Source organism: Dermacentor albipictus, chromosome 7 (genome assembly GCF_038994185.2).
Source record: "Dermacentor albipictus isolate Rhodes 1998 colony chromosome 7, USDA_Dalb.pri_finalv2, whole genome shotgun sequence".
NCBI classification, from domain to species: Eukaryota; Metazoa; Arthropoda; class Arachnida; order Ixodida; family Ixodidae; genus Dermacentor; species Dermacentor albipictus.
In genome coordinates this window covers 82,557,229-82,581,397 of record NC_091827.1, presented here as the reverse complement: position 1 = coordinate 82,581,397, position 24,169 = coordinate 82,557,229, and the positions used below count along the sequence as shown (strand labels likewise).

Below are 24,169 nucleotides of genomic sequence, written 5' to 3'. Positions count from 1 at the left end.
AATTATTCGTTTTTTTATGATTAGTGGTCCCAGGAAGTATTCCTTGGTATCTTTTAAGCTATAGCACCCCCCCCCCAAAAAAAAAAGAAAGTTTAAGCAGAGCCAACGGTTGGATTCGGTAAATGAAAACAACACCCCACTTCCGGAAGTAATGTTAGATATGCCTGTTGATAATGTTGATAATGTAATATGCCTACACAAGGCAAAACTGTTTTGTTAAATAGAATAGTATACTTCTTTTTTGCTTTCGTGCGCTCTTTTGTCATTTCGTGCGCTTTTTTGTATTCCGAAATGTTAAACCGGCTGCTGTATGTTTGAACTTTAGCCTCTTCTGCTTGAGTCTGTTGGCTCGCAGTATTCAATAGCTAAAATAATAAAGGAGCTCTGATGCACTGAGATGACTCACTAATACGCTTTCAGCATGCATGTGGAAGCATAAACATATGAAGGCGTATGTATTCCCTTTAAGATAATGTAAGGGCGAGGCCCCTGAGCATAGCCAGACTTCCGAAATTTTACATTGACCACTTCCTGGTTACTCACGTCAATAAGCAGTCACTGGAAAGTCACTAAAATGCCAAAAACTACAACGTGTTGTTAGGTGATTAGAAATTTGCTAAACTGAGCAGCTTTCTCAATAAGTAAGCATCATGGCACCAGAGGGCGGGGACTTTATTATTCTTTTTGCGTCTCTTTGAAAATTGGATGCCGCGAAACTGCCATTGCATCCACTCGCATTATGTACGTGGTAGCAGACGTTGCCTCGGACTGCAGGCTTCGTAACACTGGTCGAGGCTGGCGAAGTTGTTGGCATTGCCGCCGCAGCCACCGTAGACGAATCCTTGACACGTTCTGAGGCCGGCTTCATAGAAAAAGCGGTGATGGTAGCCGGAACACATGCCCCGGTCCGGTGGAAGGAGGCAGGCCGGGTTTGTGAGAACTGGTGCCAGGCAGAACGAGAAGAAGAATGGATCGTAAGAACGGTGTTCATAGATGCGGGGCGCGAAAATCCGCGTTGAAGTTGAAATGCGTCACCGTTGTCACCCGTTCCCGTCAACTGATCGCAGTACCGCTGCTGACGCGATGGCAGTTTGAAAGAATGTAACAGCTAAGAAAAGCCGTATCTAAAATTTGGTATAGATTTTACTTGCTACGCGCACATTGTTGTACAGGGGCGAATTTTATTCAGAACAGTCTGTATCGAATATTTAAGCCGCTACACCTCAAGAGCCACGAGTAGCCTGTAAAAAACGTCTCGTCTCACTGAGTACAATTCTTCAATGATCGACAAAATCCGTATGGTCAGGTAATAGGCGTTAGACGTTTGAACCTCTGAGACACAACAGGATGAAGTGCACGTCATGTTGCAGGACCTAGAAATGTTCAATGGCCAATATTCTGCAGCGAAAAGATTGTGCTTTCAGTGGCTTAGCGTAGTACTGGTGGCACCTAAGTCTCCGCTCAAGACCGGACGGAGAATAATCTGGAAGGAAATAAAATCCCGTAACAGGACGTTTCAGCAGGGAAAACGTAAAGATGTCTACGAATACCATTGAAATCCGGCAGCACCCGCACGAGCTCAGGGGATCAAAGTGACCTGGAGTGTATGACCCGTGTTCAATGCAGTTCTAAGAATGACAAAATGGTGCCCTTTTACAAATACCTGGCTGCGTCTTTTGGTAAGAAAACAACATGCTTGAGGTGAAGTGGCGCTTCAACAGTGAACGTTGTTTAACGCAATTTATTGACATTTTAGGGGCGTGATGCTGAAAAAGAAAACAAAAAATAAACGAAACAAAATATTACTAAATTAACTCCACAAGATGCATTCTGAAAACGGTGTGACACGTGCCACCAGTAGCACACAAATCACCTCGCTCCTGACAAAGGGTCATTAGAGCACGATAGTTTTCTTACGTGAATATGCGTGCACGGTGTCTCAGTCTAAGTTCTTGGTATCGGCATACAATAAAGTTCTCAGATATATTTAGCACATAGCATGCGCTGACAAATATTGATCACTGCTTTATCTTGCATACACCTGCGGTTTAAACGATTGTGATGGCACGAACATTGACAATTCTCGTAACGGAAGTTCGAGCATTGACAATGGGCTCGGAAGACACAATGACGTTTAGCAGCAAAATTGCGGATACTTGGAGAAACCTTTAGTGAACACTGACTAAATGGTATCTTCTACTTACCGGACCACATAAGACTCGGCACATCTGGCACGGGCAAAATGTCGTTACTGAATTCTCGCAGCTCCTCAGGTCTTGCGCCATCTCTGGAAGCTGCAAAGACGCCAAGATATTTGCTGAGCGGGGTGTGTCGATAATTGCCAAGAAAGCTTTCCGCCATTAAGATCTACAACTACTAAGTCCTGATAAGCTTGGCGAATCTGCTCGACAATTTCTGAAGTCTTCGTTAAGCTTAGTGCTCGAACCTACACATAATCATTGTGATAATTACACTTGTTTAAATTGATCTCCTGTGACAATATATATATATATATATATATATATATATATATATATATATATATATATATATATATATATATATATATATTAAACCACGTTTTATAGCGTTTCAAATCTTCGGCAGTCAGCATGGCTAGGTCTAATGTATTGAACATTGCCGTTATTGCACGAAGGCTCTTGTACTCAATGCCTATAAATTAGTTTCTACATATGACTTCAATCATCGCAAAGATTAAGTAATACTTTACACTACATCGTTGCTTGCATAAGTATACATAAACTCACTTATTTTTGCGAAGGTTATTGTAATAGGAGCTCGCACTTTACTGGAGCTCCTATTCCGCCACGATGAACGCTATTGCTCTGGCGGGAAGGAAGCGCACATAGATCATACCACTTAGATGGTAGCACAAGCCCATCTAAGTGGAGGCACATTATGGTTGAGGCACAACTCTCTTATCGCAGTCAAAAGCAGAGACTCAAATTCAGTGACTCCCAGAGTCAATCTGTCTTTTTCGTCTCCAAATTAGACAACACCGAGCATTTGGGTGAATAGTTTCTCAAAGCACTGCCAACCAACAATCTACCAATCTTAAGCATTGGTATTAGTATTGATTTATTCACAGAGGTACACTTTTCTTAACGGTGGGCGCTGCATAAACACTGGAGTGCTTGGGTGCAGCGCAGCAAGTCAGTTGCAACAGTAATTAAATTTTACCGTGGTCAAAAACGCACTGATAAACACAATATCGCAGACATAAAATCATGAGCGTATCTCAACTCTTTCCTAATTGAAGAATACTTCCGCTCCCTCTGCCCCCTGCCGGCTCAATATATGGTGTCCAGGCGAGGAGCAACATTTCTCTTTTTCATCTCTCACGAAAAGACCACAGCGTGATGGAAGATTCGAGAGACATACGGCCGAGGGGCTGAAGGGTTGGGAGACGTTTCGAGGCATAGGGAGAAGCCCGCCAAGGACAGCGGGTCGCTCAAAATATAAATATTTTCTTAACATGCACTAAGACGTGATGCTTAGCAAGCGATCCGTTGCTGCTTTCGAAAGGTACCACATTTGAACAATTAAATGGATGGACGTGACCTCTTTCTTGAAATAAACTTTGTTGTAGATTACTTTTTTTTAATAATGAAAACATGCGTTATCTTTGCGTAGGGAGCTATTTGATTATGTATGCGTTGGGAGCTACTTCAGAGGGCCCTGCTGATGCAGTACGGCCTAATAATACTTTCATAAGACAAAAGAAAATATGTGCATAGTTCACTCAGGAGAGTCATAACGCAATAAAGAATTGTCAAATGTGCATCAAAGCAAACGCGCGTGTTCCTACAGTAGGTGAACGTCCTTTTCAGTCTACACAAATAATAGTTGACATGGAAAAGGGAACGGAATGAGGATAAAGGGCGAGCAAATATTTCTAAAACAGATGCAACATCTCCACCTATTGTGACCAGGGATGATGCAATGGAAGCAGGACCACGTTTATAAACGAATAGAATACTACCATCGGATCGGAGGCAGGTGAGCTCGCATTGATTCCTCGTATAGTGCTTGTTCTCGTTTCCGTCGCAGCCTCCGTAGTAGAAGCGCTGGCATCGGTTTTTTGTGGCGTTGAAGGCCCACAGTGGGATGCGGCCACTGCAGGGGCCGCGATCCGCCGCCGGCTTGCACTTGGTTTCAAAGTCACCGAGTGCTGCGAATGGGGAAAAATTAGCCGTGGATGCGAAATTAGTAACACATTCTCAAAAAATGGCTGCAAGAAAAGGCGCTGCGCGTGTCGGTCAATCTGTGCGTTGTCAGTTCCGAGTGTTTTGCCTGGGGTTTTATATAACGTCGCAGCACGTTACATGCGCTTTAGAATGCTTTATGAAGAACTTGTTGCGCCTATGGCAGTTTCGGAATTTCTCCGTTGTGCTTATGGAAGCGACGCCCAGGTGAAGTAAAATTGCACTAAGAGGACGATTTACCTGGAGGCAAACTTCAGCTTTTTTTTTATTCGAATACACGTGAAACACTGGACTGCTCTCCTTACGCAACGGCGAAACTGGTTTGATGCGGAACGCTTGAATTTACGAGAGCTAGATCATTTCTATGGACTACAAGATAATTTCGATTGAATGCCTCAACTAAAATTTAAAAAAAAATTGTTAGGGAATAAATGAAGCACATTCGCTATAAATCCGTAAACATATACTATGATCCGGTGCTGCAGTTCCGTATACTGCATCTGGCAGGCAGCTTTAGCGGCCAAATGTGATATGCGAGCTTACAACTCATTTCAAAGGTACAACGTACGTTTCCAAACGTACGTTGTAGATATCTTAATGGCCTAATTTAAGCCTGTATTTGCGTTATTCTTTAGACTTTAACGATTAAAAAAATTTAGGCCTGTCAACTTTCGTGCTGGGGCCACGCACAAAACATATTTTTGGGCTAATATATTTATTTAAGAGCTTCTAAAGCTACAGCTCTCAGTTGAGTGTATCACTGAGTGTTTCAGTTAGAGTGTATCACTACCTGCAGGGAGGCTGCGTGATGCTTTGCCTTTGCCTTTGTCTAATGGTGCCGCGAATCAGCCAACCCTGCTTCGACTTCCGGTAACAAGTTGCAGTGACGCATTGTAAAATATGGCGGCCCATTAACATGAATTCCTTCATCACTTAAAAATGGTTCTGCTCGCCAAATTGAGAAGGTGCGTTCTTATACAATGAAATGTCTCAAAATATATCGTCTTTAAAAAAATCGCCTCCATCAGATAACACACTTCTATAGCGTTGCGTTAAATTACTCAGAGGCATACATCGGTGCACGATGAATCCAACACGCAAGATGAACTGTATAACAAAAGTTGAATAATTAGATTATTAGCTAATTGTTTGCTGCAGATATGGTAATTTACTATTGGTCGCCGGTGATCTTGCAACGCTTTTAACCAGTAACAAATTCTGAGGATTAAACATGTTTTGAAATATGTGCGATCGAATTTGGAATAAAAGGCCCTATTGTTCTACCTATTTCTTTTTACCAAGACACTTTTCTATGCAATGAAAGACTAAAATAACTGTAATGCGAGAACAGTTCATCGCCCGCTGTGCGAATACTTCTTCTGATAACTGGTGTCGTCTTAAAAACTCGTCATAAGTAGATACGCACTGTGAACACAGAGACTAAGTTCCGTAAATTTCAAGTTGTGTGGCGAACTAAGCCAGATTTAGGGCCTCCAAAGTACTCAAAATCTAGTAATGGAATTACTAATTATTTATTATTTCAAAATTAAGGCGAAGGTAATATAAGTCTCCTGAAATAATCTAGCAAAACGGCCAAAATTCTGCTAACTTTCCGAGGCAATCTTTCAGTGTTCTGTAAAAAGAAGTTGATGTCGAGAGAACTTCTCATTTCTGACCTCCTTATCGCGCTCTTTAATCGAATAAATTTTGCATTTATAATGTGCAGTATACGCTGCTTCTACGTGAATGCAGCCAAATAGACGAACATTTATGAGCCTATAGTGTGATGTTTCAGAAGGTATGAATGATTAAATGCTCACACACAATACTTTGACTAAGAAGAAAATAGTAAGAATGATACTGTGTCAGTATCACCCGCGAAGTTGTCATGCCCGCTATGACACTGGCGGCGATAGAATTTATAAGGAAACCATCCATTCTGATTGCCTGGAAACAGAAGGCAGCCAGACACGCTATGCTCCCAATCAGAATTTGGCCTGATATTTTACTGACCGCTGACATGATCGCAGCAGGTACGGTATCTAAAGGAGGAGCTTGCTTCACTGGCTTACAGTTTCGGCATGCTTTCCAGAAATGCTGGCAGGTGCTCTGTCGCCTGCCTCGGTAGATGGTGCACACCACTTTGCTATCTTCCACGCTGTAGTCAACGTTATAGTTCTCCGTTATAGTCCACGAAGACATACCGTAGTGTGATGTGCTCGAATCGCTCCGGGACATAGAAAGCGACACCACGTGATACCGGCTACGAAGTTTTCGGCATTTGCAGTGGTTCAGCCGCGGCTGGTTTCGTATGCTAGCATGCTTTAAGCGTTGGATCCTTGGCGTCTTGGCTGAAAAAGCAACCTAGCGTGTCTATCCAAGTCTGGTGTGCGGGGCAGCAAAGGTTTTTATCGAGTGAGCAACTTGATCCTATTCTATTGGCTATTCAGTGCGTATTAACTTTCATGAAAGCAGCCATACGCATTTCTGCGGCAGTGATGAAGGCACTTTTGTGTTTGCTTAAGACACTGGTGTCAATGAGACATTTGCTCCTAGTGAACGGTAGTGTTTTGTCGCGTTTGCTTGTTGTTGTTGCTGTTGTTGTTGTCGTTGTGAACTGAGCACATTGTTTTTTTTAATCCTACCCATGTGGGGAAGCATGCTACCCAGCCCGGCAAATCTCTGCAGGATCCATTAAAGCGCTTCCCCCCCCCCCAATCTTTCTCTCTGTGTTATTCAGTTTCTTATTAGCAGTTTTAAAAGACAACAAACACTTTATGCTTAACAATATCCAAAAAGCACATACTTAAAAGACGAGTTTCTTCAGATACTGCAACAAGCTGCTGCGCGAAGCTTTAATATTGTTGAATGTAGAATTCCATACAACCGCAGGAGAGAGCTACACGTGCCGTTCTCCGCACATTGCAAGCAATAGGTATATTGCAACAATTCCTGCTTACTTACTTACAAGTTCTTACTGCCAGCCGCTAAGCTTACTACATGTAAGTACACCCGCTTTTTGCATCTCTCGTCCTTAAATTGGGGCTCATGGCAGTGAGCAATAGTTGCCGTTACAGCTTTCTCAGCAGATGCTCCTGAGAACTGCTCCTCGGCGGCATACAAACGTTTACGTTAACCTTGTCAAAGATTGCGACACTACCGCAGGGAATGTTTTCACTTGTGATGCACTTACAAGGAATAGAAACGCATTGAAATACAGTACCGAAGAAAACAGATCGCGTAATGAAGGAAAACATTGCTTAGATTACTTACCAGCCGAAGCAAATAGTAGCATGAAACAGAGTGTCAACTTCATAGTCTGTCAATCCACTACACGTGTACACTAGTGGGGTGTCCCGACCGAGACATTGACATTAAGAGGACGGCTAGGCGAGAGACCGATAACGTGACCTAGGCCCACTCATCGGAGCACTTAAAGCTTGTGTAGGTTGATGGCGGGGTTCTTTCATCTCCAGGATTCTGCCGACAAAGAGACGTGTTCTTATCGTGCTCTGACGTCATATATGTTCTGAGCAGGACGTTTACCTACGCTGTTACTAGCTTCCTCATCGAGGCAAACGTTTAGACAAACTTTTATTTTATTACGGCGAAAAAGGAGAGACCACAATAGAGCACTAATTAGGTCAGCAGAACAAAGCCGAAATCCCAAAGTGATATCGGATCGCCAAATATGTGCGCATAAAACCAACTGCGCAATAGGCAGTTTTTGCAGAGCGTTTGCGGTAAGCTTCTCTCTAAATTGTTGCTATACCCCGGTCGGAGCAGAGTGAATGGCAAACGCTCTCCTAAGGCTATCTTATTTGTAGACTCAGCTGTAAACTAGGGCGAAAACTAACGCACGTGACCGCAAGGCTCGTGTGGGCAGTAGAACGTGAAATGCTCCCCAGGTTCCGTAAGAAGCCAAATGCGCAGAGCGTAAGGGTGCGCCGGCTTGGTTTCTTTGTCGTTTATCAGCCAAGCTGATACCGCGATGCTGGCGTCTGTGGGACACGCAATTGTTAAATAAGCGAAATCAATGGAGTTCGTGCATTCACTGGTGCACGTGAAATGCGACCATAGTGGAGCGTAAGCAATGTCCTGCTAAAGCTGTGTGAAATACCTAGAACACGAAACACTTTTCCAGACAACTTTAATCTTTGGGTTATGAGTAAATTCATATAGCTTACGAGTAACTGCTGGTTTTCCGTACAACGTCGCCTATCACAAACATGAGCATCAAGTCAAAATTTGGAGCACGCTTAAGCTTCCCCTTTAAGAGTGCAGCACGATAGATTTCACAGAACGCTGACTGCTTTTCACACTTTTGCAGAACCGCAGCTTTCTTGAGGATGCGCGGAGGTGTTCTTGCAAGGAATCGAGAGGGCTGAGACGCTTGGAAATGGGGTTTGCGTTTGAGTTTTCGCGTAACAGAATTATGTTTTCTGGTACATTGAAATTAAACTCCGACGCTGTCATGCCTGTAGGTTGTGTTTACGTCGTACATTACGATTTTTCTGACGCATTTTACTTGGAGGAATTCAATTAGTTCATTAACGCCTCTGCGCCTCGCGGAGGGCCTGCGTGGTTGTGGGTCGGAATCATTTTTCGCCAAGTGCCGTCTGACGCCAACATCAAACCTTAAGCGACACCGGGCACTCAGCGCTATCTCGTTAATAAGGAATTATCTAGGATAGTAATAATAATAATATTTGGGGTTTTACGTGCCAAAACCACTTTCTGATTATGAGGCACGCCGTAGTGGAGGACTCCGGAAATTTTGACCACCTGGGGTTCTTTAACGTGCACCTAAATCTAAGCACACGGGTGTTTTCGCATTTCGCCCCCATCGAAATGCGGCCGCCGTGACCGGGATTCGATCCCGCGACCTCGTGCTCAGCAGCCCAACACCATAGCCACTGAGCAACCACGGCGGGTGTAGGATAGTAGGGGCACTATGAAAGACACGTAAACACATTTACAGCATGTTTAAAGCAACCCTGCATGGTGCGATCATTCAACCTGTCCTGCAGCATTTGCCTGTGCGTGTAAAAGCACTTCAGCCGAATAATAAAATGTTTTGGACAGTTAGAAGGTGAGAGCAAGCAGTTAAAATCATTTAAAAGAGAGCAATCAGAACTCTGAAATTCCTACTTTTTGCTAACTGCACTTGAGAGTATTGACCGAGGTATTCCTGAAAACTAATACGGGAGCTTTACAATAAGAAACTTGTCATGCACGTTGTAGCAGGCATAAAAGGAAAAAAAAGGAATTCTGGCGTTTTAAAAAGGCTAAAATGTAGGGATCATAAGTTATAAACTCAGAGTTAATAAGGAACTCCGAAGATTTGAACTGATCGAGAAGTCATTTCTAATGTAAAATGTCACCAACATTTTGAATAGTAAGAAATGCAGTAATATTGAAACGAAACTTATTGGTGCACCTAAGCAATTCTTATGACGTGTAATTGCGTAAGCATTACTTGTCGCTGAGTGTGTAGCTGAGTTATATCTGTGAGTTTGGAGTGACGAAGAAATGTTGTTGTAGTTAGTGCTGCTGTCTTACGTTTCCGAGTGTTATGTTGCTGCTGATGAGGTCCCAACCACGTACGACGATACGCAGGCTATACTGCCATCTCTCCGCTTATTTTTATTAGCGGAGTTCCCATGAAAGTAGCGTTTGCCGCACATTGCGTTGAGTGCTCTTTCTCGATTACACCAGCTTTCAGCGCGAGGACACCGCTTTGCCGAGCGACGACTGCACTTTTTCTAGCGGCACCATGCTGTTGAGACTACATTTCTTCATCGAATTTGCAGGCGAACTCCTCCTCATATTCTAGGGGGATGTCGCAGTAGTCGACCGGTAGCTAGCTGAAGCGCATTGCATCGTATCGCCAAGCTTCACCCACGCGTGCCGGCGCGTGACAGGTTGGGCCCACGCCCCTCCGGCATGCGCAATTGGTACAGGAAAGATCGTACGTGTGGAAGCGCGGTGCGAACACCGATATATTCTCCAGACAAGTATCTGTGCTTTGGCTGCCTCATCGAAATACGAAACGATGTCTGCCAAGGTGGAAACGGGAGCCAAGCGGCCGCGCCTGTAGGTCTAAACCACCATCCCTCGTAAAGCGCGGCATACGCAACGAGCGCGGACGCGAGCTTTTCACGCACCGGTAAGCTTACGCGTAGTTTGAACTTTATACGTTGCCGCCGTCCAAGCACGTACCCAGGATTATTTGGCGGGGGATGGGGCGACCCAAGGTAACTTTTCTATACAAATGAGGGGGGGGAGGGGAGGTGTCTTTACTTGTACAAATGTGAATACTGTCCACCATTCGCAATAAAGACTCGTAAAACTGCAAAAGACAAATGAAATGATGTGTACCTGGCAGGTACGCCTGTGAGATACACTTCTCCCCTTTACTTGGCAAACAAGGAACCACGTCAAATGGGCTCGCGCATGGCATAATCGCAGGAAGAACACTCCCAAGAAGAAGCAAACAAGCGAAAAAGCAAAACAACGATTTCTAGTAGCGTAACATCTATATATACATATATATATATATATATATATATATATATATATATATATATATATATATATATATATATATATATATATATATATATATATATATATATATATTGTTACGTAGGAAGACACCGACGAAAAGCTATTTACAAGTATATTTACAAGGCTATACGCCGCAGTTGACCAAGAGGCAACAGCCCGCGCTAGCTTCCAATCGTCGTCTTCTTCTTCTTCCTGCTCGGCTCTTCGTCACTGGGAATACTACCACGCATCACTACCCCCGGCGGCAAAAGTGCCGTCCCGGAGCGACTAAAGGCTGGACTCTGAAGCAGTGTAGTAGCTCTTGAGCCTACTGACGTGCACGACATCACTAGACGCCAGAGTAGATGACGAGGTTGAGCTCACAGGAGCAATTTCATAAGTCACAGGCGTCACCTGGCGCAGCACGCGGTAGGGCCCTGTGTACCGCGAAAGGAGCTTTTCGGAAAGTCCAACGTGACGACAGGGCGACCACAGGAGCACGAGTGCACCAGGCGAAAACTGTACGTCACGGTGGCGGGCGTTGTACTGACGCTGCTGCGTGGTTTGCGAGTCCGTCAGTCGAGCACGGGCAAGCTGGCGTGCATGATCGGCGAGGGCGATGGCGTCGCGCGCATACTCGGTTGTTGAGGTCGCAGCAGGAGGAAGTACCGTGTCAAGGGGCAAGGTCGGTTCGCGACCGTAGAGTAGATAAAATGGAGAAAATCCGGCGGTGTCGTGCCGGGAAGAATTGTAAGCAAAGGTGACGTAAGGAAGGGCAACGTCCCAGTCGTGGTGGTCCTTCGAAACGTACTTGGACAGCATGTCGGTAAGAGTACGGTTTAAGCGCTCTGTCAGGCCATTGGTTTCAGGATGGTATGAGGTAGTCAGCTTGTGTTGAATAGAGCAGGAGCGCACAATGTCGGCGATAACTTTCGAGAGGAAGTTACGACCACGGTCAGTAAGCAGCTGTCGCGGGGCGCCATGCACTAAGATAATGTCACGCAAGAGAAAGTCCGCGGCGTCAGTGGCGCAACTGGTAGGAAGAGCCCGCGTGATAGCGTATCGGGTGGCGTAATCAGTTGCGACGGCTACCCATTTGTTCTCAGAGGATGACGTGGGAAAGGGACCGAGGAGGTCTAATCCAACACGATAAAACGGTTCCACAGGGATGGGGATCGGCTGGAGATGACCGGAAGGTAGCACCTGAGGCGTTTTCCGACGCTGGCAGGGATCACAGGCCGCAACATAGCGTCGGACGGAGCGAGCAAGACCAGGCCAATAGAAGCGGCGGCGGACGCGGTCGTACGTGCGGGTTACGCCAAGATGTCCTGCAGTGGGTGCGTCATGCATCTGAAAGAGCACAGTCTGTCGTAGATGTGTTGGCACGACAAGAAGAAGATCAGGGCCGTCAGGGAGGAAGCTCCTTCGGTACAGAATGCCGCCCTGGAGGACATATCGGCGAACGGATGCGTCGGTAGGTGTAGAGCGCAGACGCTCGATGAGTACTCGCAGCGATGGGTCTCGGTACTGCTCATCGGCGATGTTAGCGAAGGCAGACACAGAGAAAATGCCGTCGGCGGTACTACTGTCGGCGTCGTCAGGCTCGTCTACCGGGTAGCGAGACAGGCAGTCAGCGTCCTTGTGTAGTCGGCCAGATTTGTAGGTGACAGAGAACGAATATTCTTGGAGGCGTAGGGCCCAGCGACCAAGTCTTCCTGAAGGGTCTTTCAATGAGCATAACCAACAAAGCGCGTGATGGTCTGTGATGACGGAAAAGGGTCGGCCATATAAGTATGGGCGGAACTTCGCAACCGCCCAAACTAGGGCCAGACACTCACGCTCAGTGATGGAATAGTTGCGCTCCGCGGGTGAGAGGAGCCTGCTGGCGTAAGCGATAACACGGTCGTGGCCACGCTGGCGTTGGGCCAGTACTGCGCCAATACCGTGACCGCTGGCATCAGTACGGACTTCGGTAGGCGCAGAAGGATCGAAATGGGCCAGAACGGGAGGCGTTGTGAGAAGATCGATGAGAAGCGAGAATGCAGAGGCCTCGTTATCGCCCCACTGGAAAGGGGCGTCTTTTTTCAAAAGCTAGGTTAGTGGTCGTGCGATGGCCGCGAAATTTTTGACGAAACGGCGGAAGTACGAGCAAAGGCCGATGAAGCTGCGCACATCCTTGACACACTTCGGAACAGGGAAGTGCGTAACAGCATGGATCTTGCCTGGGTCCGGTTGCACGCCGTTCGCGTCAACGAGATGTCCAAGGACAGTAATCTGGCGACGGCCGAATTGGCACTTCGATGCGTTGAGTTGCAGACCGGCTCGCCGAAAAACGTCCAGGACTGCTGAGAGGCGCTCGAGGTGCGTAGCGAATGTTGGGGCGAATACTATAACATCGTCCAAGTAGCACAGGCATGTGGACCATTTGAAACCGTGAAGAAGGGAGTCCATCATGCGTTCAAAAGTGGCAGGAGCATTACATAGGCCGAACGGCATCACCTTGAATTGATAAAGACCGTCGGGTGTCACAAAGGCAGTCTTCTCGCGGTCGAGATCGTCCACGGCAATCTGCCAATAGCCGGAGCGAAGGTCAATAGAGGAGAAATAGCGAGCACCGTGGAGGCAGTCAAGGGCGTCATCAATCCGAGGTAGGGGATACACGTCCTTTTTGGTAACCCTGTTAAGGTGCCGATAATCCACGCAAAAGCGCCATGAGCCATCCTTCTTTTTTACCAGCACAACCGGTGACGCCCATGGACTGCATGACGGTTCAATAATGTTCTTGGCAAGCATTTTGCGAACTTCGGTGTGAATCACTTGACGCTCAGCCGGTGATACTCGATACGGGCGGCGATGAATAGGAGAGGCATCTCCGGTATTAATGCGATGTTTAACAGCCGTTGTTTGGGCCAAAGGACGATCGTTAAAGTAAAAAATATCTTGGTAGGTCATCAGAACGCGGCAGAGCGCACGAGCGTGCTCGGACGGCATGTCGGGTGCAATCATTTTCTGTAAGTTTGCGATGGTACAAGTTGCCGACTGCGATGGTAGAGGAGGATCGGTTGAATTGTCGTCTACTGAAATCGATGCTACAGAGTGATCCTCGAATGAGCAAAGTTGGGCCAGAGACATCCCGCGTGGCAGCACTTGTGTCGTCAAGGCAAAATTGACCACTGGCAGGCAGACGCAATTCGCCGTAATAGATAAAATAGTATGAGGTAGTGTGATCCCGTGTGTAAGGAGGACGTCTTGCATAGGAGCCGCGATGTAGTGACCGTCGGGCACTGGTGGGGATGACACGAAGTCAACGTAAGTCAGTGCCGAAGGTGGCAAACGAACGAAGTCGTCGGAACTGAGGCGAGGAAGGTGTTGTTCAGCGGGATCCAGAACAGGCAGGTCGAGGCGGAGAGTACTGGCGGAGCAATCGATGAGAGCAGAATGTGCGGAGAGGAAGTCGAGGCCGAGGATGATGTCGTGGGGACACTGAGCGATGACTGTGAATAGCACGGTAGTGGAGCGATCGGCGAAGGAGACGCGGGCGGCACACATACCAATTACGGGGGCTGTGCCGCCATCGGCGACACGTACAACAGGCGTCGTGGCGGGCGTGATTATTTTCCTCAGCCGGGTACGAAGATCCGCGCTCATTACCGACAAATGCGCCCCAGTGTCTATGAGAGCTGATACAGGAACACCGTCGACTTGCACGTAAAGAAGGTTCAGATGAGTGGGCAAAGTCAGTAGAGGATTTGGCGGCGTAGGGGGCAATGCAGCGTCACCTCGAGGCGCTGCATCGTCTAGTTTTCCGGCTGGGAGCGGCGTCCGAAGGGAGTCGGCGAATAGGAACGACGGGGCTGGGGAGAGCGAGATTGTCGTCGTTGGGGCGAAGGTGAACGAGAATAGGGGCGGTTCGGCGCAGGAGAATCGGTGGCGGCATTATCTGAGCGGGCAGCATAGCGACCAGAAAGGCCATCTGGGGGGCGAGGGTAGGCAGTATATGTTGACTGGTTCAGGGAACTCCAGCGACTGCGGCAGTGCCGAGAAATGTGCCCAATTCGATGGCAGTGAAAACAAATTGGCTTGTCGTCTGCAGTGCGCCATTCAGAGGGGTTGCGGAAACGTGGTGGGTAAGAAGGTGCGGGACGGGGTGGAATCGAAGATGCCGGGTGGGGATCAGGGCGATGGGCCGAGCAGATGGTGTGAATACCCATGTTGGCGAACTCCTGGCGGACAACTGCCTGGATCAGGGAAACAGTGACTGCAGGTGCATGGGAGGGGCTGGAGTCGAACGCAGCCGGATAGGCGGCCTCGAGCTCACGCCGGACAATCCTGGTAACATCGCCAGTGTTGTTGGGACGAGGAGCGTCGGCACAGGAAGATGTCGCTGGGGTGTTGGGCAGACGGGCAAACTGTTGGTCGATACGTCGTCTTTTAGCAAATTCCAGGCGGCGGCACTCTTTTATAACTGCATCCACCGTCGCGACGTTGTTAAATACCAGCAAGTTGAAGGCGTCATCGGCAATGCCTTTGAGGATGTGGGAGACCTTGTCGGACTCAGTCATGTGTGCGTCAACTTTGCGGCATAGAGCCAAGACGTCCTGAATGTACGTGACGTAGGGCTCCGTTGACGTCTGCACACGACCGGAAAGCGCCTTCTGCGCGGCAAGTTGGTGACCGTAGGGGTTGCCGAACAAGTCTCGAAGCTTTTGCTTAAGCGAATCCTAACTGGTCAGCTCATCTTCGTGCGTCCGATACCAAACTCGAGGTGTGCCACCGAGGTAAAAGACGACGTTGGCGAGCATGATAGTTGGGTCCCACCGGTTATTGCGGCTGACGTGTTCGTAAAGGCTGATCCAGTCCTCGACGTCTTCCCCATCTTTTGCCGAGAATACGCCAGGATCACGGGGAGCGGAGAGGGTGATGTAGGTCGTCGAAGTGGCAGCAGGTGTCGGAGCTGGTGGGGTCGGGTTGGCGTCGCCGGGAGCCATGAATGTAGGCTCGACGTACCGTCCACTGCGAAGCTCCGTGACGAGGTACAGGGAACGTCCACCTCCACCAAATATGTTACGTAGGAAGACACCGACGAAAAGCTATTTACAAGTATATTTACAAGGCTATACGCCGCAGTTGACCAAGAGGCAACAGCCCGCGCTAGCTTCCAATCGTCGTCTTCTTCTTCTTCCTGCTCGGCTCTTCGTCACTGGGAATACTACCACGCATCAATATATATATATATATATATATATATATATATATATATATATATATATATATATATATATATATATATATATATATATATATATATATGTTTGCGGTACAATAACAGTTCTTTTGGATCCCTCTCCCTCGTTTACTGCTCTGGCACGTTGCCTGTCCAAAACCGACTCATGATGTTATTCGGGAAATTGCGTAACGATGCGTGGTCACCAGTCGCGTAAAACCGCGTAGAGCGCAGGATGCTGTGTTTCTAGACGTACTGCGCCCTCCGCGGAAGGTTAGAAAAACACCCACATTAGCACAGCAGAGAAGTGCTCAGAGAGTGATCAGGCGACTCGACTAATAACTCCATAATTGTTCTTCAATTCCGGCGGCATTTTCTGCATTTCCTTTTTAAATCAAAAGATATTGATCCATAAATATTTTCACAAACTTCCGTTAAATTTGTTAATTTTCGCTTTTCCTTCCTGTTTGGCTATAGCGATGGCTCTCTCTCTTAGTAGATCACTTAATTTCTCAACTCCTTGCGACTCTTCCTTACAGCTGCGAATTTTGCGCGAAGAGTGTTGTACAATTAGGGAAAAGCCAGACGAGGTAACGGGTGACAGTCGTACTGCCTAGGGGTTTAACAATTATTGCAGGGTCTGATGATGGACGCTGTTTCGCATTACTTTATTTTGCACCTTATTGAACCCATATCGCGGGTATATGGTTCCGAGGGTCTGCCACCATTGCGGCGAGCCGTCACTCGAGGGAATAATGAAACAAAAGAAAAAGTTAGAAGCAACTGGCATTTTCTCCGGCCGCAACTCGTTCCATGAGCATACAGACCACATGACTACGAACAGAATCTCTTCCCTTGGTCCCTGGATCATTCTAAAGAAATAGGGTTGATTTAACGAAGCAACAGCGATGCGCGTGTTGGTTGAATAGATGGTGACAACTGAACTCATCCCGAAATAATCGTGCGGGCACCGAAACAACAAGAAAATTGTGTTTCACACCCCAGGACATGCCGATAACTTCCGCCATCTAAAAAGAGTGAGAAATTTGACAACCATTCCACTCCGTGAAGACGAGCTGACGACAGTCAAAGCTCTCTAACCAAAAGCAAAAAGCTTCACCTCCGCCGCGGGTCGGCCTGAAGGTAATGCAATGCCGGGCTGACCTGCGGCGGAAGTGAAGCAGCCATTAAGCACTCCCCATACGCGAGCCCATCCCGAAGATTTGGAAGGGCGCGTTACTGGTTCCCGAGCGCACAGGGCCATCTGCCATTGAGATTGGACCCTTTCTGCACTATCAGCAGGAATGGCCCACACGATTATTTTTTCTGTTGACGGACGCCGAATAAACTACATAAGGTTAGTCATATACAGCTTTCGCTGTAAAAGACGGCAAAATGTTGACCGCCGAATACATTGATTTGTCGGCGCCTTAGGAATGTATGTGAGGAGTGGTGGCGTGGGCGGAGAGAAGAGCGTATGCCGCTTTATTTCGGGAAGAGGGGAGAGGGAGGGGCAGGCCCCTTTGGGCCGCCCCTTGCATACTTGACTGCCGTCGTCCATGGGCTCTGGTGACGGCATCAGCGGGGTCTAAGCAACGCGAACAGCAGTTAGCGCTGCTCCAGCTCGCCGTGCTTGCTCCTCTGCTTACTCTGCACGAGCTGGCTCTGCCATCTAGTGAATCGCCGGCCAGGTAGAGACCAGCTTTGCGCACAGGCTCGAATATATTCACAGTGGTTGCAACAGTGGCTCAGTGCGACAGGGACACAGTGGTGACTCTGTTTCCGGTCACGGACTAGTGCGGATGCAGGGTGGTTGGCTCCGAGCGAACTGCAACAGCGATCGTCAACGGCCGTGGTAGCCCGTCGTTCTCCGTGCCCTAAGACGCAAGGATTATTTTGCCCAATATGGCATCAGGTGAAGCTATGATACGTGCAGTCATGCTGCACTGTGACATCTCAGGTCATCTATATTCCATCGAAAATTCTCGAAAGCCCTTGCAAGATGTCGACATGATCAAGCAAGTTGCTGTGATAGGCGCCTACCAGATATCGGAGCTCTGGCTCCTTAACCTGCGGGCGGATGAAGCTAAAAAGAAGCTTATAGAAGCAGGACGCCTGCTCGCGATGGACTGTCTTAGCACCGCCATCAAGAGGCGTGTCTGACGTTGCATTGGTTGGCTTTCGATGACGAGAACAATGACGTTTTGGTGTTCAGTGAATACGGTGAAGTGAATTAGGTGACCAAGAACAGGTGGAAAGCGAAAGTCTTCGAATGAGCTCACTCCCTGACAAAGTTTCTGTGAGTGTTTTTCAAGGAGGTTATCGCATTGGACCACATACCGCACCAAATTCGTCTTGGCAACGGTACAGTGCTAATTGTATACGGGCCATGGACCCGTGTATACGTATACACGGGTCATATATTTTAAATAGCGGTCTTCCTTCACGCACGCAGATAACCGTGACAAGAGACTGCTTTGGGAAGTAACTGCGATTACTCTATGTGTCATCCCCAATGGTGCACCTTGCCCGGTGGCCAGTAAATGTGATGTAATATCGAGAGCAGTTTCGGCCATAGTATGCTAACGGACGATGACACAGAGACAGATTGAAAAATCCTTGTGTCGAGACTTTTGCGTCAAGGTGCAAAACCGATATATCCATGTATATATCATAATACTTCAGCAGATCTTGATTTGGAGCTGTTGTGGTAGCCCATGAGTGCATACAGTAGAGCCACTTGGGAACTCATTGGGGGCACCTTAACGAAATCGATAGGTCAAAATCAAAAGCCGTCCACGACGGCGCCTCTCGTAGACGCTGTGCAATGTGTGGCGACTGAATAAAGGCTGCCACGGAGGGCTTCAGTAAGTTACCCTAGCTTGTTTACTGTGTAGCATCAAAAAGAAAAAAAAGACCCGTATCAAAAGCCCAAAAACCATCGTCGCTCGACCGGACTAAGCTCTCTTAGGATGATAAGTCATTTCCAGGTGACGAGCGGCTACGCTTTATCAAAAACAGTGATAACGCTCGCGGGACAAGCACTGTGGCGAAGCTCACTGCGCAGGGACAGCTTCTAATTATTTTTTTTTTTGTTGACGTCATCTACGCGTCACCGCGGGAAGTTTGAAAAGCTTAAGGTCAGTACGCCACGTGGGGGCACTCACGGGAACTGTACCTTGCGCCCAGAAAAGCTGGATTCGCGCGTGCACGTTAAAATCCCGGGCTTTAAATATTACTTCATAGTTCACGATGACGGCGTGCCCCATTAAATATCACGAATTTGGGTCGTAAAACGACAAATTATAACACGAAAGTGGCGTAGGCACCAACGCATAAAATATGGCCTCTCCGGGCAGGGAAGCAGAATACTACATCATGAAACTTAAGGGCACCGTTGTTTAGCGCTTCTCTAGTCTCAATGTGTCCGCCCTGTAATATAACTTCAGTTTTCTTTTCCATGTAATAAAGAAAAAAGAATACTAGTGTGGCCTAGTGATAAAGTACCGACCTTGGGATCTGTAGGTCATGGGATCGAATCCTGGTGCAAACATTTGTATGTTTGCTTAACTTTTTATTGCACTAAAACGCTCTCTGGTGCTGTCTGTATATAGGAAAATATATACGGTTGTCAGGCATCACGTATTTCACTCGCTAGCGCTGTGTTTAGCACCGCTACCCAGCGTCTCCCAGTACGCCGAACCTGCCTATAGCGCTCCAGCATCCAGCGCGTGACACTGGGCCCATAATCCGGCATGGCACTGGACACCGGATAATGGCGTTTTGCAATAGCGCATACGTACAGTTCAGACCTTTGTCGTGAAAACGACGCGAAGAGACTTCAATTCGTACAACCTGTAGTGAGTGGTGCCGAAATAATAATATAATATTTGGGGTTTTACGTGCCAAAACCACTTTCTGATTATGAGGCACGCCGTAGTGGAGGACTCCGGAAATTTTGACCACCTGGGGTTCTTTAACGTGCACCTAAATCTAAGCACACGGGTGTTTTCGCATTTCGCCCCCATCGAAATGCGGCCGCCGTGGCCGGGATTCGATCCCGCGACCTCGTGCTCAGCAGCCCAACACCATAGCCACTGAGCAACCACGGCGGGTAGTGGTGCCGAAAGTGAAGCTCCTATGGATCCCCTGCTGCAGCTGGCGAATTTGGTGTGTGCGCCGCGGAGGCCTGTGACTGGTCCTTTTTTTGTTTCGGCGTGAAAAACAGCGTTTTCTGAAGCACCCGCTCTTATTTCAAGCATAAAATGTTCCACAGAGGCTACTGCGTATATATATATATATATATATATATATATATATATATATATATATATATATATATATATATGCGTGTGTGTGTGTGTGTGTGTGTGTGTGTGTGTGTGTGTGTGTGTGTGTGTGTGTAAAATATCTGAAGCGGGGATTTTTACTCGGTTCAGCATTTTGTTGAAGTTGGCCTTTAAAATCACCGTGCAATCGTCTACCTTAGGTGGAGGCACCGCTAATTTGTTTTTACGCAATGTGCGTAAGTAATGAGTGGCCCCATAGTCCTTTGCCTGCGCGCACCTTCAAAGGACATGTCGCAAGAATAATTTACTGTAAATGGTACTTTTTTCCTCTGATCCCAATCGACCATGCGATCTTGGAGTGGCTACGAGCATATATATTCTGTGTACTTCGTTTCAATAAATCCGGTTCTGAGTCTGCGCCGGTGCTTGTGAAATTCCTTATGCTTATCTCGTCTTTCACTGCGCAGTTTCAAGGAATGGAACCGTACGAACTTGCCCATCTGTCCATACTCTTTCAGAAGGTCTTGAGTAGCACTTTTATGCAGGTAGAAAATGAGAGCTTATGTGCGCTCCTGCGAGGCACTTGTATAATGATAAAAAATAGTAGCTTGCTTAAACAAAGAAACAATTTTCCCATTGCCGAGAATATGATCGATGAAACGTGCAGGTTTTGTAGCCGAAGCCACTGATGGTGCTCAAGGAGGCTATTTTTTGTGGCGCTCACTGCGACGCACGCTACTAAACAAATGTAAATGTAAATTTAAAGGCACAGGCTAATTGTTCTTGTTTTCTTTTTGGAAATGCTTTTATTAGGTCAACAATATTGTTCAGCTGCCAGGTAAATTGGAAAATCTGGAGAAATGGTTTCTGAATTATCATTGGCATGTAGCGTCTTCAGGAACAATTGCTTTCAGCTTTCTGTAGCCACAAGAGATGTGGAAGAAGTACATATGCATGCGGATGCTCACTCTCATATCTAATATCTGCAAGGTACCTTTGTATGCAGTCTGCATGGTGAATTAGAAATACGAGAGTGCTAAACGTGAAAATATTGTTTACTGATGCAGTCCCGCAATCCCTCTCATTTTTTTATCAAGAGATATATGTTTCTGGTAGTATTCTAAACATATGTAATGGTCATTTCCTTATTCAAGCAGCAATGCCTTTCAAACATACAAATAATTTAGACAGCGCACCGTTGCATAAAAAATTGAACAGATGAATGAATCAATAGACTGTATATTGACAGGATGACTCATTAGGCTAAGTGGTAAAGGAAATCCTATCGATATAAAGGAACCACAAAATTTGAAAAATGGGGAAGCGGGCAGGCAACCGGGCTTAGCCGTATGAATAGTGGCTCTGGCGTTGGGCTGTAAAGCACGAGGTCGCGGGATTGAATTCCGTCCACGGAGGCCGCATTTCGATGAGGGCGAAATGCACAAACACCCCTGTACTTAGATTTAGGCGTACGTTAATGAACCCCAGGTGGTCCAAATTTCCGGAGTCCCCCACTACCGTGTGTCTCATAATCTGATGGTGGTTTTGGAACGTAAAACTCCATAAGTTCTTTTTTTTTACCGTATGAAATCATTACTAGTATCCCCCTCTCTCATGTGAAATCCGATTAGTTCAGGAGATATTCCCCAATCTCTACTTGCAGAGGCACTCATTCTTCCAGCGTCAATATAGCAGACACCTTCATTTGGAGACTACTAATACAAAAATAAGAAACGTTTACTTGAAAAACACCCGACATATAAATCAGTTTGAATGACCACAACAAGATAGAAGGTGACTTTTCGGTACAAATACAGCATCCGTGCACAGGAACAAAAGAGAGTAACAGAATATAAATATATAGGACTAATATTTACTCAAGATTTGAGGTGGAATACGCATATCAATCAGGTTTGTAGCAGGAAAATTATAGTCTTCGCCTGAGACCCATAAGACTTTATTTTCCCTGCTACAAACCTGATTGATATGCGTATTCCACCTCAAATCTTGAGTAAATATTAGTCCTATATATTTATATTCTGTTACTCTCTTTTGTTCCTGTGCACGGATGCTGTATGGTATGGTATGGTATTCCTTGAGCGATGGCGCACACCCACTGTGGGGGATTGGCCAAGATTTGTATTTGTACCGAAAAGTCACCTTCTATCTTGTTGTGGTCATTCAAACTGATTTATATGTCGGGTGTTTTTATATGTCGGGTACATACTAGAACTCCTGAAGTAAAAGGCTTGGCGTATAAGACATTAGTAAGGCCAGTCATTGAATACATTACCATTGTATGCAACCCACACACTGTAACCAATAGTCATGAATTGGACAGAGTTCAACGACTCGCCTCCAGATTCATATTTAATAACTATCAGCGCGTGCACTCTCCAACTGCACTATGCAGACGTGCAAACCTCTCCGCTTTAGAACTAAGGCCTAAGTTTGACCGACTGAAATATTTATACCTAATTATTCATAACCAGGTTACTTAATTTCACTGATATCTGTATAATTTCACCAGATCAGCGCTCCAGACAACAAGGACACTTTATACATACAGCCGCCAGGTACACGAAATGATATATTCAAGTATAGTTTCTTTCCGAGGGCGATGGAAGAATGGAACGAATTACCCAATTCAGTTAACACATGTTTCTCTGTCAGTGCTTTTACTGCTGGTTTGGAGAATCTTATTTTTCCGGATATGACTGCATCATACCATTTGTTTCTGATGCGCATACTGCGAGTGTGTTTGTCTTTGATCACTGCATGTCACTTTTTACAGATACTGCTATTGTATTGTCTTTTGTTCTACATGTACTGATATTTCGAATCTTTTTGTTGTATTTCTATCCACTCCTGTAATGGTCATATCCTTGGGCTGAAAGTATAAATAAAGAAACGAACAAACAACAAACAGCTTCTTAGTTGTGCTGGCGCCGACAACAAATGACGGTTCACGCATACAACTGGGACTGGGGCTTGACTCACCTTTCATGCTCTTAATCAACAAACAGCACCGTTGAGGGCAGACTGTGCTTCTGCTGTTCAAGCTGCCATAAAACAAGAGCAGTGCGAAAGCTTCAGAACCCGGCAAAAGTGCGGTGTTCTATATTTGCACGCTCGAATGGTGCATAGGAAATAAAATGAATCATTAGCATAATAAATTAGTTTACCTCGTGTTTATATAGCTAAAACGATGTCAATCAACTGTTTGTACCTTATTGTAGTATTATTTAAACCCCTAATATAAAAACACTATGGTGCATCACTAACCTGCAACAAGAACTACGGTCCTTACTGTAAGCAAACTTACGAGAACATTTAGCTCAGGGCGTGCCATAATATTTTTAGCTCACCTCAAGTTCTTTCTTTTTGTTCACGAGTTCTGCTTAATTTCATGCTCACAAAAAAAAACGTAGCTTCACAAAATTTGATTGAGAAGGTTTGACCACTTGGGAGGTTGAAGTACTTGGAAAATGTGCGCGGATTTAAGCAATTCTTTAGCGTATATTCAAATAAAGGTATAAAGCCAGACATACCTTAAACGTGATAATAAATACAACTTTTACGATTTATAGGCATGCTGAGCTGCCCCACCACAAAAAATTATTGGGCATTTCCCACGTCGAAAACACGATTTCCCGCATCGAAAACGTACCATCGAGCATCAATACTCTACACTTCAGAGTTGCATCACCTGCTAGGTAGTACTGATTCTTCAAATTCAACGGTACAGTGGCTGCCCTCTCGCTGCAATGCATCTTCTCCGGTAATGCCACAGAGATATCTGGCGAAAAGGCAATACACATGAAATACGCACGTCCTCCCATCACATGCTCAAGGATCAGTTGAATGAGCCAACATGGCGT

The 24,169-nt window shown here is 46.3% G+C and overlaps 1 protein-coding gene across 2 annotated transcripts; it reads right to left on the bottom strand.

Annotated features, from left to right (window-relative positions):
- Positions 1-691: 691 nt before the first annotated feature.
- On the bottom strand, positions 692-24,044 carry LOC135908747 (kunitz-type serine protease inhibitor 6-like). Of its 2 annotated transcripts, XM_070522416.1 has the most exons (5): positions 23,998-24,044; positions 23,289-23,350; positions 4,004-4,192; positions 2,205-2,294; positions 692-940 (listed from the first exon to the last, which is right to left on the bottom strand). In XM_070522416.1, the coding sequence occupies exons 2-5, from the start codon at positions 23,293-23,295 to the stop codon at positions 738-740; spliced, it is 489 nt and encodes a 162-aa protein (XP_070378517.1). In that variant the 5' UTR covers positions 23,296-23,350; positions 23,998-24,044; the 3' UTR covers positions 692-737. The 2 variants fall into 2 exon arrangements, with proteins under 2 accessions (XP_070378517.1, XP_070378516.1); XM_070522415.1 differs by lacking the exons at positions 23,289-23,350; positions 23,998-24,044 and adding an exon at positions 7,500-7,563.
- Between the last annotated feature and the right edge of the window lie 125 nt (positions 24,045-24,169).